Below are 19218 nucleotides of genomic sequence, written 5' to 3' on the forward strand. Positions count from 1 at the left end.
CATTATGATTAATTCTATTATGAATTTTATGTATTGTTCTTTACAATAAATAAAGTCACAGTGGCAGGATGTAGGTGCAGTCTGCATGGAGGGAAACAGCAGCACTGACAGTTACTGGTGAGTAGAGAACTGACATTCATACCACATTTACATATTTTTGATAACTAAATGTCATTACCATGTCAGGGGAAGTTCAATATGAAAATTGAACAAAACTGGACTGACTGCTGTCTGGTTCTGATAAAAGAGTGAACAAATGGAGCAGCTAAGCGGTCAGAGGTATCAGATGAAATCCTCTGGGACTCAGTGAAAGACGAGACCTGGTGGTGCTATATTTCATTTACCTTTTAAAAACGATATAAAACCGCTGGCAGTCTGCTGCTCTGAGTATTCTAACTCAATGCACTTACTGCCATGTTCAATCAGAAAATACTCAGAAAGACAACTGTATGGTGAACATTAAATCTAACTTTGGGTTTAAAACAAGATTTCTAAAATAATTAAATGAGTAAATTTATGACTATTTTCTTTTCTGTTACCACTTTGTATTGTACAGTTCATTTTTGCTTGTTTTTTTCTTCCTCCTTCTTTACAGTGTGGATTTCTTTGACTTATAGTTTTCATGAACATAATTGTTTTCACTGATGAAAATGAGATGATCTAAATAAAAAGTAATTCATAATGACAAAACTATGATGACATCTACTGGCACTTACTGAAACGGATGAAAATGAGAAAGTTGATAGAAACATCAGTGAGAAAGAGAAGAACAGACATTACATTATTTATTTTTTTAAACATTATATTATCAGTTAACATGAGATGGTGTATTTCTGCTAAACCTGAAATACAATTCACCCTAAAGGAAACTGCCGCAGTCTGCTACTAATTAGAGAAGTGAAAGACCCAGAGATGCTCGTGTTGGATCATAAATTAAGTGACTAATTGATAACAAAAAATAATAAATTAATTAGTAAATTTCACTGTCCTCAAATTGAAAGAAATAAAAAGAACACTTGTTTGAAGAAATTTAAGTTGTATACTTATTGTGAAACATATAACAGGATAAAGGAGCATAAATGTAGTATACTTGATATTATTACGTGTTATTATAATAGATATATTATAATAGATGTTTCCTCCAGGAATCCATAATAAGTTCAGAAATTTTAGAGCAAATAATTAAAAAAAGACACATTTAATTAAACGTACTGGAATTTAGTTACCTAAATAAGATTTAGTCAACTAAAACTAGAATACAACTAAAATAATTCAGATGATTAAAGTAAGACTAAAACTAAAGCAGAATTTGCTGTAATAATAAACACAGCTTTTTGCGTATATGATATTATGTACGTGAAAGTTTGACTCTTGTTTTTAAAAAGCTTGCTTTTCATCTTCAAGAAAAACGACATATTCATATTGTAAAACTGCAGAAATAATGCAATGTAGAATAATGGAGATCAGAAATGTGTGGTCTGAAATAACTTGTGTTCATAGACTTATGATTACAGAAAAAAAACAACAAGAAATTTCCAGACGTTTACAGACATGATTAAGCTGAAACTTTCAAATAACGTAGTCTAATCTAATAGAGAATAATAATAAATTCCACTCTCTACATCAGTCGGTGGGCACTATTTCCTGACATGGGAGCAGCAGAAGGGAGTGATAACTGTGTTTCTGAGAACGTTCTAAAAATAACAGTCAAAACAAGATAAGTCCAGTGGAAAAACCTCATTAGTTTACAGCTGTGACGGTAACTTTGATTGTTGCTACACTTGTGCTACAGTTTCCCATAAAGACAGATAGTGTGGTTTGCTGTGGTGCGTCACATCTTAGAGGCCAGCATGAAGGTTGACAGGAGAGTGTTCGAGGCGAGCCGTCGTGCTGGAAAGCAAGCGAGAATTGAGGAATGTGCAAACGAGGACAGCAGATTCCCCTCGTGGCTCAAGCCCTCTCGCACCATCAACTGTCTCCCCAAAATATCTGCCCCCACCCCTGGGCGTCGGGCCACCGTCCCCTTGCTGCCCCGCCCTTGCCGCTCATGCGTGTCCTTGTCCAAACACATACTAACCAGAGTTCCTGTCTCTGCGCTGAGCGTGTATGAGGAGTTGTAGAACTTGAGGCTGGTCTTTGGGTCGTCAGGGATCTCCTCTCTGTTCTTGAACCACTGGTACTGAGACTTGGGGAAGCCCTCCTCCTCCACGCAGCTCAGCTCAGCTGACTTCCCAAAAGGCACTGATTTTGGGACACTGCACTTTGGCACCACTGGCTTCACTGTGGTGACACAGAACATATGATCAGAGTCTTCATGGAGAGCTGCACACCTCAGATGACTTTCTATTCTCTGTAGCATCACAGTGACAAACAAACTGACACATTCTTTCATGATGCTGCTCTGTTTAGGATCGACTCTGACAATGTCACCCTGGTTCACCGGACTGAGAGGACGTCCGGTACACGATTTTTGGCCTGTGCCAAAAAACGCCACCAAAACACGCAGCGCTTGCTTTCTTTAGCACTGCAATTCAGAGCAGATGCAGTTTCAGAGGTTTCCTCTTATAGCCCAGAACACGCCTTTGCAGCTGGGCAGGTCTGGTCATAACACATCCTCGTATGGATGCCAAAGAGTTGGTGCGACCTACGACACGGTTTCATCTTACACCATCGAAAGTGTGAATCGCTAAGCCAGGTCCCTCTTTAAGGACACAATAATGGCTTGAACTTTGTCATATCATGCATTACAGGTTAACACACACATACAGATGAATGTATGATGCAGGTAAGTCAGAGTACCTCTTACAACGAGGTCGATCACAATCTCATCAAATGACTTCAGGTCATCAGCAGCAGTGACCTCACAGCGATATTTGGCTGTGTCTGATCTTGTGGCGTTTGTTATCAGTAATGTGGCAGGTTCTCTGATCACTGCTCTGTTCTCCAGGTCACCTGTTGGAAGAAAAACATGTTCAACAATTAGAGCCAGACAGATATATTGCTCAGCCAGTATTGTCAGCATATATATTGTGTCATATGCGTCCATATAAAAACTTGTTTTTGTTTGACAGAACATTATGCAGATTGTTTCATTGTATTTTAGATTTGTAGGTAGCATTTTATGTGTCTTTGACCCTTTTTCTTAATTAAAGTTGAACATATATTTTTATTTTATTACTGTTCTTTTTTTCCATTTTAAATTATTAAAAATACCAGTGAAAGTGCCCACTATTTCAGTGCCCTGATGTCATTCCGACACTTTTCAAAAGTCAAATTTAAGCATTTTCAAGCTTTTTCAAGCTGCATTTTTGAGCTTTTACAGCAACTTACAGCTATTGAAAATTAAATATTTACATACTGTAAACACAAAATGATTACTTCACATCTTAATCATATTCAATCAGATATTATTGTGCTATAAACAACCAACATTTTGTTTCACAATAACTTTCTACAGAAAGATGACAAATTAAAAGGGAAACACAGTTTCATGTTTCTGACTTTTATGTCTTTATCTTCAAAGCAGTACTCACTCACTTATTCTGCCATATTTTGGATAGTGTAGAGAAGTGTGGGCAATACACATATGACAAATCCTAAACCTTTGTATGTGTTACAGAAAGGAGTGAATAGACTTAGAAACAAGGTGTAAGGAAGAGGACAAACTAACAGAGCGTTGATTTAAAAAAAATATTAGTAATGCATAAAGCTACATTTAGATTATTACCTGAAAATGAACAGAGAATTTCTACATTGACTTCAAATAGTGAGGATCACAGAAGGAAATTTAATTTCAAGTCTTCAGTCTGTATGCACATACAATATTAAAGCAAATATTATTTTCAAATATTATTAAATTTAGGAAAATGTATAGAGAAAGAATATTTTTACTTCATTTGATCATTTATTGTTAGAGCTTTTTATGTGATCTGTGAAAATAATTATTATAGTTATATTATTATTAAGAAAAGGTCAGGCAATATAAGATTTATCTTCCTCCCACTCATTTTTCGATCACAGAATGTGTGTAATTTGTTTGTGTTGTTTGGTTGTGTACCATCTGTTTTGTGAAATTGGTATTGAAAAATATACGTTAAAAATACGTTACCTGAGATCTTCTTGTCAAAGTACACGTAACTTGGTCCTCCATTTGTTATCTTCTTCCATTCAATTCTGGGATTGATTGTAGAAATGGACTCAATCAAACATGATAACTCAATTTCTACAGGATACAGAAAAGGGGAATAAGATGATTAATGTGAAAAAGACAAGCAGCTTTTGCACTTTCAGTTGGGGTATTTGTTCATCAGCTCTTACTGTCAAACTCGTCGGTCCTTGGCGAGGCGTCATTTGTTTTCAAGACCACTGCTAACACGCTGAAGTAGCCTGCAAAACATGAGGGAAGAGGACGATGCAACGTGAGACTCTCCACAGCATGAATTTTCATGATACACTGATGATCTCATGCTAGATGCACAATACCAGCTGACATCCACTGATGTGCGCTGCTTATTTTAACACTCTCCTTGGGGATGTTTGTAACACGTTCACTCATCTTAAATTTAACAAACACAGTCAAAGTGACGATAAATGTGAGTCCCACATCACGTTACGGTCTTGACATCCTGCTGCTCTTTGGCCGTGTTTTGTTACCGTCCGTCTTCCATTTTTAGTTGTGCTGGTCAAACCATTGTGTGTGTCTGTGATGAGAGTGGGGGTGCTGTTTCTATGCACAGTGGATAATTGCGCAGGGAGGCATGTGCCCTTTTCAGGGCAAGCTCACCATGCCAGTAGTTCAACTGCCTGCCGAGCCCTTCTCTCTTTCCCCCTCTCTCTCTGTGAGCCTGATGCTGTTGCCCATGTGGGACTAATGGTGCAAAAGCACCCTGCAAAGATCCCTGTGTTGGTATGTGGTGGAGGGCTAAGGCCTTGGGAGGGGGCACTGCTGAGTCATCCTGACTGCCTATGGTCCACAAACAAATCCACACAAAGTCACTTCCACATGAATGTGAACTGAGGACCACGCTGGAGAACACTTTCAGAGATAGAAAATGATGGTACAGCTCTTAGATGCAAGGTCACTTGTGCAGATTGTACTGTCACTGAAAATCTATGGAATGCCTAATCTTAATTTGTGCAACCTCTCCTGCTGCCAACTCCTGGCTCACTCTTAAAAAGAGGCTGCTTTCACACAAAGTACTGGCTTACAGCACACAGGCCACTCAAGTCTTGGTACATATCAGTGGTCCATTGTACTGTATAGAAATGGATTATAACACCGAGGTGACCTGGATTACATATGTTAAAGTGTTATATAACTGAAGTGTAAAATATGTTCAGTGCATGTCCAACTTTTGATAGGTAATTGGGTCATTAGTATCAGAGCTTGAGACTAAGGATATTCTGTTGTGGGAGACAATGTGTGTGAGACAAACAGAGATCTATGTGCTAAGTGAAGATCTGCCTGAAATTTGCTTTGCAGCAAAACAGCAGTATTTGACAATCCAGTCTGATTCAGGCTAAAACAAGACAGTGTTCAGTGACATTTTCTGTGCCACTGTGAACAGGTTGTTTTTTTTTTTGTGCACCTAGGAGTTTGTTCTTTTGGCTTGGTATAAAAGAAGTACAGCGAGTATCATTTCTTTATACTAGTTTTGTATCATTGTCATCACAACATTCTGGTATCATGACAACTCTGTTTTGCATAATTTCTGGATGTTTAACTATCGCTTGAAAAATCACAAATTGAACCGAGCGATGACAACAACAAAGCATGTCCTCCCATCTTTTTACAGTGACATTAGTTACTGTCACTGGCTGGCTATTAAGGGATTCTCATTCTGAATTGAAAATTCAAGGTAAATAAAGTTAATATCATTTTAATGGTGCTTTTGTCATGACAGTAAAATCTAATAAACATTATCCCACTATAGTGCCATGACTAAATATTAAATAAATGTTAATAAAGTAAATAAACAACTATTTGAATTTGGCACAGTTTACACTTATGTCAGGGCGGTTAAATTTTTTTTTTTTTTTTGTCACAGTGGTGATGATAATCTCAATGGTTGATTATGTAGAAATGGATCAAGCTCATATATGTGTTAAGTGTAACTTTAATGGCAATGATTTTCAGTAGTTGTACAACTTTAGGGCATATTGTTGTGGACTCAGTGAATGCACTGGGAGTAGGCATAAATTGAAGTGATGTGTTCGAAAGTCAGTCCAAGGAGAAAACAGTCATGAAGACATACAGACGACCACAGAGATAAACCACGGGGGGACACTGAATGTACCCTTGATGGTGCATGCAGTATTTACAGTTGGTACTAATGCTTCTAATTAGTGGAGGAAATGGTCACGGGCCTCTCATTCAAAAAACCTACTCAAACGGGGATAACCTGGCCTCCACCAACTGTCATCTAGACACACAGCAGTGTCTAGGGTCACCTGCTAAAGCAGACAGGGTAAGCTGATTAGCCCACGGTCTTTCTGGAGATCATGACAAGACGACAGCTTGTTTTTAGCCACCACTGATGACCGCACGGAGGTCACAGTAGTAGGTCACACTTACATTTGACAATAAAACATCTACCATCAGAAAGTTGCTCATAAAGATTAATTTTGAAGCTCAAGCACAGGCTTTTTTTTCACATTCTTGTGTCAGATACAATGTAGGTATAAACAGTGTAAAATCATTTTCATAAGTTTAATTTATGTGCTTATTCTACAGCCTCTTAATAATTTAACAGCAGCAGATCTACCAGAGCAGCTTCAAGTGGCAAACGTACAGTTCCATTTTGTAAAACATCTGTAGCTCAGACACCGTTTTCTGTGAAAAGAACAAGAACAGTCCTGGAACTCACAACCTGATCACTTGCAGTCTGCTGCAGACTTCATCACCTTTAAGAGAGCTAATCCTCCTTAATTCAGCAACAAAGCTTTACTCACGTCTAGTTTTTAAATAAAATGTGTGCTTAACTGTATCTTGCTGTACAACTTGTACCTTCACGTTTTCATCTCTTACTTTCATAAAAGCTCTTTCAGCTCTTGTCGGCTGTTGCAAATTTGTATCCACTATAAATACTATGAACACACTGCCCCTATCAGATGAAGCTTAAATAATAAAAAATAAATAATAGTCGGACAAGTAGGTCAGAAATTTACTTGCTCAAAGTCAATTTTCACTTGAACCTGTTTTAATAGCAGTTACTGAATAAATACCAAGATTAAGGTTATTTATCATGCTTAATCTAGGACCTCAGCATCTATAAAATACCAAAAAACAAGTCAAAGTCCAAGGCAATGTCTTCAGATGTCTCTTTTGTCAGAGAGATATTCAGTTTGATATGATAATGAACAGAGAAAATCAGGAAATTGCCACATTTGAGAGGTATGGCATATGACTATAATGATCAATCGATGACCAGAGCAGTTTAATTGTTTTAATCTGTTTTTTCACCACTTGCCTGGTCGGGCAAGTGAGTTGCCAGATTTACTTGCCAAAGATGGTATTTTATTTGCCCCAGGCAAGTGGGTCAACTTTATTGTTGAGTCCTGACAGCAGAGATGCACTTTTTTTTGTTAGTAGTTACTTGGTGATGACAAAAAACAAGCAAGATCTACACTATCATCTTTGCTGATGATGAGTCCAAGAACTGACCAGTGTGTTGCTCTGTACATAGCTGTCCCTAATCTCCCAGGGGAAGAAAGAAAAACAGGAAATTTCCCTACAGCAGGGGCCTGCAACCTGCAGCCCCTTAAATATAGCTCGGCAATAAAACTATTTGTTCTGATTGTTATTGTAAATTTCAATAAATATTTGATTTGCCTTCACATTTCCAGGCGTAATTTATTCTGTACTGTGCTACAGCTGCAATGACAACAAAGTTTGGTCCCAAGTGAATTAAGTTTAGCTCTACAGCACTAAATGAAAAAGTTCTTGACAACCTAAAAAAGTCTCACTGAAAACTTGAACAAAGAACTGCAAAGGAATAAAGATGAGAATCTGCGCTTGTGTTCACAAACGTGATAGTCGAAACATCACCGATGCATTCGAAGCCTGTCACCTATTTAGCTTCCTCTCCACATGCAGAGAGGCACACACACGGTTGTGGCAGAATTAAAAGCTGTGTGCAGAGGAGAGAATGCCTTTTAACTCCCGGTGTTTCGGAGAGCTCCTTGTACTGAAGCTATATTCTTGTACAAATGTATACCATCTTCTGATGAGAAGTGACTGAAGGCTTTTCTTCACGCTGAAAGGGAGAAATACGACTGAATCCATGTTTATACAACAGTGCAGGTACCTGCTCTTCAATAAAAACCCCTGTCAGTTAACTTAGCTCATTCATGTACTTGAAGAAATATTCTATTTTTACTATTTCTGACAAAAGCTTGTGTATGTGAGGCATGTCAGTGCTTACTTCTGGGTTTAAGTTTCAAATGCACTGCATGTACTGTGTAACTCAACACCAAATCTAACTAGGCCAAGTATGCCAAGAGTCCAAAATACCAGAATGTGCCGTGTTGAAATAGAATACAAAGTTAGTTTACAATAAATTATTGCAGGTGATTCAGTTCATAGTGTGTCTTTGTGTTAAACGCAGCAGCACTCGGTTTCAACTCTGTTCTGACAGAGCTAATGGAGTTTAGCCCCTGTCCCTGTGCTCCTCCTTAATTCGGAGAGTATTAGCGCAGATTAGGTGCCTAAGTGAGCTTGACGTAGAGATAAAAAGCTTGAGAGGTCTGCCATGGAAACAGCTGTCCAGGAAAACACATGAAACCCCCACTCAAAATGACCAGCTCTGAGGTTCATCTAGGCCTACATTATATAACTCAACACAGGGAGGGGAAACAGGGAGAACTGAGCAGTTATGACTTCTGATTCATTCATTCATGGCAATTATTGTTGTGCATTACAGAAAACAGATATTTAGATAGAAGCATTCAATGCAAATTGTGAAATGATATGCTGCTGCACAATGTTAAAATGATGAGCTGTAACAGTGTCTAACCCTCTGCTCCAACCTTACAGAAGGGAGGACACCTGGGGCCTCATTACAGAAACTTCATAGGTCTGAAGTCCTATTTTATCTCAGTTTAGGATGACATTTAATATTTTTGGTATGAGAGAAACATATTTTCTGACTGCATTTTATCTTAGGATAGGAATTTAGCTGCCACAGAACCTAACTGAAGATTGTTTAAGAGTTACAGTGGCATAGTAGACCATGTCTTAAATTCAACATAACTGTCAAAAGTAGCAGCACCACCGTTGTTAGGTCTGTAGTGTGATGACAAAGATGAAGAACAACATTTTGACTGAAATACTCAAACTGTCTGGTGACACCTTAATTTTCCTAGATCATATTTTGATGTGTGTACTGACTGGAAAGACTGTTGATTTAGATATTTTTCTGTAATAGGAAAACAGGATTTTTCCTTTCTTTGCAACTTAAGACAGAACAAGCAGTTTTTTTTTTCTTTAACGACACCCCTGTTTTCTGACAGCTTTCAAGTTTTTAGAACTGTTTTTGAGAATTGTTTTTGTTGTTGATAAAAAATTCCCCTTCTTTGACTTGTCTCCGATTTACAGCCCAAGGAAAAGCAGCATTTTAAATGACACTGAATATTCCAGTGGAGAACTGGAGAATTCTGGGAGATTGTGTTTTCATAATTTTCTTGAACTTTTTAGACAAAACAGTCATTTAACTGAGAAAATGAAGGTCAATATATTAATGAATTTTACTGTTAGTTTGCAAAATATTTCAAGTAGAAATGTTAAATTCCTATAGCCTGGGATCCAGATGAATCAGTAAGTTTGCTCTTTGCTCTTTGCCTATACGTCTGGTCAGTCACGACTGTGCATTTAATATGGGGCGGGTTTGTTACAATGACTGATAAAGGAGTGTCACTGTCAACACACCAGGCTCACAAGACTCAGATCAAAATGACAAACATCTCAAATATTTTCAGAAACGCATGTTCTTTTAAGATGTAATTTGAGAAAGTTTGTCACTTGGCTGCCATTTTTGCCGTGCTTGAAACCAGACCAAGCTCTGCCCCAACTTATATATGTCACTCAGCACTACCTCTGACTGGTTGTAGGTCTGTCCAATTAGGTCCAAATGCAGAAGACAGAAGATGAACCGAGAAATCCCAGACTAAGGTGATGCCAGGCTAGAATTCATAATCATTTACTGGCAACAAGGTGTTTTTAGGAAGTGATGGTGTATTGTGAGAAATCTTGTAATCTGCAGGTCCTCCAAACTGTGTGCTTTTTCATAATGCTGATAGGAATAATAGTGACAGTTTAGCCATTCCTATGTTTTTTTATTTCCATTCCTTAAAAAAACTCCTCTACCAATTTATATAGCTACAAAACAGACAAACATAACAAAAAAGGTGCAACTTTTGGCAGGAATTAAATGACACCCCTCCTAAGTATTCTGGGTATCATTTCAGCAAAGACTGCATCTTTTTGGGGCGACAGCAAGAAACAGCTGGACTATCCAGTAAAGTGTCTGAAAGCTCAGGAAGCGCTGACTGTGTGTTATGAGAGCAGTGTTTTCCATCTCTCCTCCAGTCTGTCTGACACATCCTTCCCCGCTCATGTCATACTCATCCTCTCGTCTCCTTGAATAGCCTCGTACCAATGGAGCCAATGATAACTAGATATTACTTATTTTTATGTGTGGTGTGGTCATTATGAAAGTGGGACACATCCGTCTGACACAGTAAAGGCTAGAAGTACATGACCGGGTCTGCGTGGAAGATGTCTGTGATGTGGATTATTAGCTTTTAAACAGTGCAGGTGCTCAGTGACCTACATATGCCATGAATTTCATGTCTCTGTTTCCCTTCTCTCTTGTTTCCATCTTGGTTGGACACATCTGTGTGAGATCTGGCAATCTGCATCAAAGTTTTTTTTTTTAATCTTCCTTGCCGCCCCCATGATGGGCGCAGGGTTTTCTCTGTAATCTTAGTGTAATGCCCTCGTAAACCCCTCAGGTTGTACATCACTGAATAATACAACAGGCACAGAGGAGCTGGGTATTTCCTGATGCCTGCACTGTGTAATGAAGCCCTCCTTTTTCTGTTGTTCCCCATGGGAGGCAGTGCTTGTTTCCTGTACCGCTGCTCAGTGAATCCAGAGAGGTGAGGCCGGTATCATAAATAGAAAGGTTCAATTAAGCAACCTAGTGATATTCCCTGCAGAACACCTCCGCCTCGTGCCTGTGGAGAATATTCCCACGCCCCACTGGAGACTCACACTTCAAAGTACATACACCCAGTTTCACCTACTATCAACCAGTTGCTGTTTGTAAACTCTTTACGTATTTGCGTGCTGCTGGAGTTGCACAGAGCCTCTCAGCTGAGTCTGGCTTCCTGTCAGTAAACTAGCTCTTAATATGACTAGGGATGCATGATGGATATTTTTTTCAGCCAACTCCAATAGATAATTAACTGCTTCTCATGGCCGAAAAGATAACCGATTTTTTGTATTTCTAAAAGAGGTTTGTATAACAAGTGGTCCATGTACACCTGAGGTTATGACAGGCTAAGATGTAGTGAGCAAAGATGGCTGATTTAATATTCTGTAACTGACCGAACCAACTCTAACATCACTATTACAAAGAAACAAAGAACAGTTCTGACTCTGCAAATGTTTCTGACATTTGCAAAATAGATTGATATAGCTGGATAGGCCAATACTGACCAATAATTTATCAGCCCCGATATTTATCATGCATCCCTGGATATGCCCAACTGTGAGACACATTTATGACTGCATGCTCAAGGACCTCTTTTGGTTGCAGTGATTCACAACCTTGATTAAACTATTTTACTATGACTCCTCATAACCAGCTGGTAGGCTGGAAGTCATCAGCTGCTAGACTAAAAAGAAGTGCATGCATCTGAACAGTTGCTATATTGGATAAGTCAAGATATACTAGTAAACACATACAGAAATTGACTGTTACATGTTTGATGCTGAACTGATTTACATGGATACTGCTATGTTATAAATGAGAAGTTGAACATGACAGTGGTCATTTGTTGGAATTAAATTCAGTTGCTGCGATGATCTAATCAGCTTTTTGCCAAAACATTGTTAACTTTCTGAATAGCCACAACATCCGCTGGGACATGTGCGTCCCTAATTTCTCTCTATGTAATATTGCTCTAAAACTGCCTGTTTGCTTGTAATGTTCTAAATAAAAAAAATGGTTTAAATAAATAATCAGGTTAAAATTGAGAAGTCTGGACTCATCATCCGGTTAATTGTTTTCTCATTACAGTTAGGCAAATCCAGGACACTCAGTTACATTACACTATTCTATTGGATTCAGTTGATTCCCCAAACAGAAGTAGTGTCTGTTCAGAAAATGCAGGTTGATGAATGAGTTTTGTCCCCAGTCCAACAGAAATGACTGGCCATCTCAATAAAACACTCTCCTGCTCCCTGACCAGCCACTCATATCAACCCCTGACACCTCCAAGGCCGTGTCCTCCAAATGATATATTTTTTAACAGTTTATAAAAATGACAACACCAGAGAACATGCCGTATATGTCTGACATTTTCTGCGCTACATTAAGAACATCTCACTTTATATAAACGCGGTAGAATGAGCACGTGCATCCAAACACATGTATAGAGCCAGGTTCATGGATAGGAGAACATACAGTACAGTACATGCTATTCACTGCATGTAGCTAATGTTACATGAATAACATGGCCTAGATACCCCTGATACATATTCAGCACCATGTCTCCAATTGAAACATACTGTAGGTAAACAAGCAAAGCAAGGAAGCAAACAACGATACGGCTGGTGAAGAGGGATTCTGTGGTGGAGAAATGAAGAATGTAAAGTCTCAACCGGGCACACTGGTTCATCATTTATAAACACATGACCCTATGCTGCTTGTTCTCTCCGCAGCCTCTCAGGAAAGAAACTTAACTATACAAACAAACAAAAAAAGAGGCCAGGAACATGTTCATCATCACATCAAAAGCTAACCAAAGTCAACAAGAAAACACCAAGCACCAGGTAATTAGTAATGTAAATCTGTATGTTGGAGAAAGTCATAAGACTTCTAAAAATCAAATAAGAAGTGTTTGCAAAACACAAGCAGCACATTTCTGTTTCCATCTATTTATGAGAGGGAAGAGATAAACTCTGAATCCTGTACAAGACGCCTCCTGTTCCTATCACATCTTTATGTTAGTTGCATTTGTCTAGTCATAATTAGTTAGTCGTAATTGTAACTTTCATGTAAGCTAATGGTGGAATCATGAAATGTTTCTTGTGCAATCAAATTACTTGGTCAGAACTAACTGTTGTATAAGTTTAATCTGTATGTGCTGCTAATCTTTTCACTAGTGAAAACTAAAAAAACAACAACACTGGTTACAAGTGTTACTCTAAACACAATTTAACTTAATTAGGCAAAATGCTTCATTATAAGTATGTTCTTAAGACTTATAAAGTGCATGATCTTTACTTTAATATAAGGCTGTGACTAATGATTAATGTCATTATTGATTAATCTGCCCTTATTTTCTCAAATAATCAATTCAAGGGTCAACATTCACTATGGCCCAATGGCCTCTGTCCACATAACAGTGCTCTATGGCCACCAAATATTCCATATATTCTCAAACTGCAAGCCTTTGCTGACAAAGCGTTACCGTTTCACAAACATCCTGATTCCTCTGTAACGTAAATGATAAATCAATGATCAAAATAATTGATTTTGGATTGATTTTCTATTGACTGAATGACTGAATGATTCATTAATGGACTGCTGGTTTTATAGTTTACTATCTTTCCAGATGCATTTAGCACTAGCTAAGAAGGAAAACAACACAAACAAAAAATGACCTGAATAGTTAGAATAAGGCAGGAGCTGACACACTTAATCAAAGAGCTGAGATCATTAGATCACTTCTGCGATTAAAGTCCCTGAGAATGACTAGATGACTTGGTCCTGAAGCAACCCCAGATAAACGGATAAAGACCTGCCCTTCATGATTCATTCTGTGTTAAGAGGTTGCCAGGTCTCCTGTGGGCTTTCACTTGTGCATCCCTTTAAAGAGTCTCTGTTGGAAATCCTCCTCTGAAAGCACACAGAAAATCTTTTAAGGGGTGTAAATGTTTCTGTTCTCCTACAAACTAGGTTAGAGTCTTTGGCACTGAACACATGACCGCCAAGTTTCTGGTCACAGTGCTCAAAAGGTCAATGTGAGCCCCAGGCACAATATAGCCAAGCCAGAGAAGGGTAATTTCCAAAGTGTTTTAAAGGAAGCAAGATGAAAGGGACAAAAATAAAACTATGCCAACTGGGTTGTGAGATTTGGAGATTTATTTTACAATGATCATCACAAGAATGACTGAATTAAAAGGAAAAAAACAAAAATAACAGCCTAGAGTCACTGCTAATTGTTGTTTTACACATAAAAACATTCAAATGGTTTAGAGCTGCAATGATTACTCGGTTAATTGATCAAAAGAAAATAAATTGGCAGCTATTTTGATAATCAATTAATTGTTTCAGTTATTTTTCGAGCAAAAATGTCAAGCATTTGCTGGTTCCAGCCTCTTAAATGTAAGGATTTGCTGCTTTCTTTATCATTTATGACAGTAAGTGAAGAGTCTTTGGGTTTTTGGCTGCTGGTTGAACGAAAAGTAAGTAAGAGTTTAACTGAATGAATGTAAATAATCTTTAACTGCAGCCTTAAAATTGTTATTTTTTATAAAACAAATACATTAAAATAAAGTATCTAGTCCCAGTCTAAAATTATAAATTAACAAAATGATATGATTGTAAATCATTAGTGAAATGGCCCCCTTAATTATAGACATTTAAACCACGCACTGTAACACTGGGATGCTGACTGGAGGCGAGTTGAGCAGTGTATTGCCGAGGCCCTCTCATGTCTTGCATGCTTTACCCTGAGGAGACGCTAATTTCCATTTGATAAAGGTCTATGATGTCAGCTGGGACACAAAGCCTGACAAATTAATTCATAAGAGCATCACATATTACCATAAGCTTCTTTCTGAGAGACGATTACAGCTAGATCCTAGACAAAGCGTGCTCTGGTGCTCCAGTTCCCATAGCAATATTGGTGATATTTCCATAGTAACTGGTTCTTTTTCTGTCTCACTTGTCGTTTCCCCTTCCTCCCACCGGTGACCGGTGCTAAGACAAGATCCCACCTGTTTTGGGTAGCTGTGGGAGAAAGTGTCTCAACAGACCCCAGACGTCTTCATCTGTGAAAACAGCTATCTCATGACATGATGACAGGGAGGTAGAGTTTTTAGGGCTGAGTAGGCAGGGAGGATGACCCCAGGTTGTATTGTCACAGCTGTGGTCATCCACCAGTGTGGCATTCTTCCCATCCTCAAGTGTATGTTCAACCTTCTTCTCCCCACTCACACCTACTTCTTCTACCTCACTGGTACATTGTAGCTCTGTAGGAACTCACGAGCAGTTCAGATTATCACAAAAGAACTACTCATTAGATAAGATAAAACATGGTAAGACTTCAGGCTGAGTAATCTCTTTGTTTGATCGACTGGGGAAATCCTCTTCTATTGCATTAGAGAAAAACAATTTTGTTCTTTTTTTCATTACATACTGAAGCTTTCAACAACTGACTTGTGTTCCACTGAGCCTGAGCTGAACTACCAAATGATCTAAGGAACAAGCATAAGGCATTTTGTTTCCTTTTTCTGGTGTTAGTCTACATTTATTTTATCCACTACACGACTTAAAGGGCCTTTGGGAGAACTGTCAATCTGCGTGAAAATGCCTGAAGTTGTGTCAAAAGGAGAAAATCTGGGGAAATGCACATGCTGCTGAGTGGTTAAAACAAAGCTAAGGCAAACTCTACCATATAAATGCAACAGTCGTTCCTTCAGCTGCTTAACAAATGTCACCACCTTTGATCATAAATGGATGGACCCAGAGCAGCTTGTCACTGTAGGAGCAGCAAACTTCGAGTGTATGTAAAATATGCAGCTATATTAAACCTGCATATAAATGTATCACATGCTGAACATGGGTGGAGTGGTCCATAAATTCGTGGTTTGCCTTGTACAGCATGTCAGTATTCAGGTCACAGTTTCCTGTAAAGGCCTTCCAATTTCTGTCTTGGATGTGACTAGTAAACATAAATCGCTGTGTGAAAAAAGCACTTTATTTGAAGGGGTGTTCATAAGACTGACATCATAGCCATGACATAAAACCTGTTATGAACATGAAGGGGTCTTTATGAATGACTATGACTGTTGTCATTACGTAGAATTTGGTGAACTGTGCCATTTTTAATGCAACAATGACATTGTTTGAGATGCCTTTGTAATGGCATCTTGACATTAACCAAGACAACATAACCTCTCATTGTCTTTGTTATGACAACAGCATATTAACCAAGACAACATTACATATCAATGTCTTTGTTATGTCAACCTGCGATTCATTCAAGACAACATAATCTGTCAATATCCTTGTTATGACAGACTTCCATTAACCAAGACAAGAATGTCTTTGTTATGACAAGTTGACATTAACCAAGACAACATAACCTGTCAATGTCTTTATTATGACAGGTTGATATTAACCGAGACAACATAACCTGTCATAAACATGCCATAGAAGGCCTTGATCTGAAGTAAAGTGGTACACGTTGGACTTGTCATAAAGATGTTATTGCACTGTCAAATTCTTTTATAACAATGTCAATAGTAATTTATACATAAAGATTTCACATTTGTGACAGGTTGTGTTGTGGTTATGACATGACATGTTTCTAGTCTTCGTAAGCTAAGCTAACTCTCTGCTCATGATAGCTTTATATTTACAGTACAGACAATAGAGTGGTATTGATCAACTCCTCTACTCTTGGCAGGGAAGCAAATGTAAGTGCATTTCCCAAAACTTCTAACTATTCTGTAGCATCTAGCATGTTGGATGGATTAACCCAGTCACAGTGCCTCGTCCTGTGGCCAAGTACCATACAGCCTGCAGAATTATAATGCTCAGAGATGAAAGTGGTCAGCCTTACAGTGTGTTCAGAATGCTAAGTGGCCTGCATACAATCAGCCTCATCATGCACATGAGCAAAGCCCTGAAGACGAAGAACAGGTGGAGGTAAAGGAGAGTATGCATTTGCATTTACAGGCTTATAATGGAACTTCATATCAGTATGTTTGAAAAGTCATCTGAATACAAATTTTTAATATCAAATCTATCTAATCTATCAATTCCATTTCAATTAAATTAAACTAGGAAGACTCACAAAAGTTACCCTGTTCACATGTTTATCCTGAACTTGGTGTGATGTCCCAGACACCACCCATTCTACCCCTGGTGGATAAACTCATTCTGTCGGATTAAAAGTTGTATCCTGGTATCAGGAGTTAATTCAAATGCCTCCTATCTTTTCCAGGTGTGCTCAAACACGGTTCAGCTTTCCCCACAAGGGCTCCTTATGTATTCATTTATTCTGCATTTACATATGAGGCTGCTGCAGGCCCTGATCTGTGAGCCCGGTAAGGCCGGGGCAACCCATGTGCCTTGCTGCTGGTGAGCCCTCTGATCCAGGCAGGGTCAAAGACTCGGCCTGAGCCAATGAGAGGATGGAGGGGGTGGGGGTGGTGGGTAGGGGAGGAGCCGATGGTGTCACTGAATGCCTGGGAACCTGTCACTTTGCGTCAGTGTTAGCGTCTACATCTGGCCTGCTCTCACTTTGACCTGGAGCTAAGTACGACTAGCTCACAGGACTGGACCACAGAGTAGGAAAAGCAACTTTTACTCTTCCACCTTACATGCAGCGCCTTTCACTTGCTGCGCTGCCAGTCACCGCATTAAGCCATCAGTTCACATCAGGGGACTCAGATTCCGCAATCTCTAAATGGCTGTTTAGGAACACATGTGCACATGTCTAAAAATACTCAGATATTCATGAATCTCACTCAAGTCTCACAACACTCAGGTCTCAGTTCATTATCTCCTGAATAAGTCAGTAAAGTTTATCTATATTTCTAATAAAATTATAACAGAAAATTGCAGTTTGTATAAACACGTCCAAATGTTGCTCAGTTGTTCACAGCAGAAAGGTCTATATATTCATATTCATTTCTTGTCATTTCCTGAGAGCATGACAAATACTTTGAACACATCATATGTTTCTTTGTCATTGAATTTTACCGTGGTATTAAAATATCCTATGACAAAACATACATGTACTGACAGCATTAATGTGCATTGTTTACATTCTACACAAACCCTGAAAGCATGTCAATTCATATCAGTCACAAAACAGATGTAAGGCTATATAATAGACACTGAAATGATTGCATGTCTGACAAGTGTCCATTATATAATTTTTACATTGTATGTTGTTATATAATTTTAATTCTTTTAATCCTTTTATTATTAACTTCATTATGCAAGATGACCACATGCTGCAGCATTACTGAGAAAGTGAGCACATTCTGACCGCTGATGATCATTATTTAAAAAAAAATGATGTCACTTTCTATAATACACATGGCCATAATACATTATAATCCATTATAAACATATTCACAATGCAATTAACAGTTATAAGCGCTTGCATAAATTGCTTTATAATAATAATCATAACACATTACAAATAATTTTATAATGACTTACAAGTTCAAGTCATTATACCACATAATTGCTGGTCACTCAGTGAATTTTTCTGGCAAGGATCATAGTGGACTATATGCCTCATACTTGTAATACATTATAACAATTTTATAATGCATTGTTACATGCTTTGTTAAATACTTGATTGGTTAATTATGACATTCTGAGGTTTGTTATTTCTCAATAGTAGACCACTGCTATGAATGACACACTGTTATAAACACTTCTGATCATAGTGGAGCGATGAAATCATTTTTAAATCAATAAAATCATTTTTAAATGAATATTTTTGTGTGAAGTTATTAATTACTGATGGTGATTCAAGACCCTCCACATCGCATCAGGGTCCTGCACCACACTGTTGGGATTTATTTTGCAATAATGAACCCTTAACTGTACATTATCCTTTACTTGTAAAATGATTATACTACAGCTATGTAAATGCCCGTCATTCAGCTGTTCATCATCAAAATATCGTGTCAAATTGGATTAGCGTACTCAATTTCAGTTATGACCTGTTATACAAATA

General features: G+C 38.2%; 1 protein-coding gene across 1 annotated transcript in view; it reads right to left on the reverse strand.

Annotated features, from left to right (window-relative positions):
• The window catches only part of jam3b (junctional adhesion molecule 3b), a 45425-nt gene that overhangs the window by 3633 nt on the left and 22574 nt on the right, over nt 1–19218 (reverse strand). The window contains exons 2-5 of the mRNA XM_084730659.1: nt 4318–4386; nt 4109–4222; nt 2800–2952; nt 2078–2280 (exon numbers count right to left, since the gene is read on the reverse strand). Coding sequence (XP_084586785.1) covers nt 2078–2280; nt 2800–2952; nt 4109–4222; nt 4318–4386 — 539 coding nt within the window. The remainder of the gene's footprint in view (nt 1–2077; nt 2281–2799; nt 2953–4108; nt 4223–4317; nt 4387–19218) is intronic.

Source organism: Lutjanus erythropterus, chromosome 11 (assembly GCF_056507025.1).
Source record: "Lutjanus erythropterus isolate fLutEry1 chromosome 11, fLutEry1.hap2, whole genome shotgun sequence".
NCBI lineage: Eukaryota > Metazoa > Chordata > Actinopteri > Lutjaniformes > Lutjanidae > Lutjanus > Lutjanus erythropterus.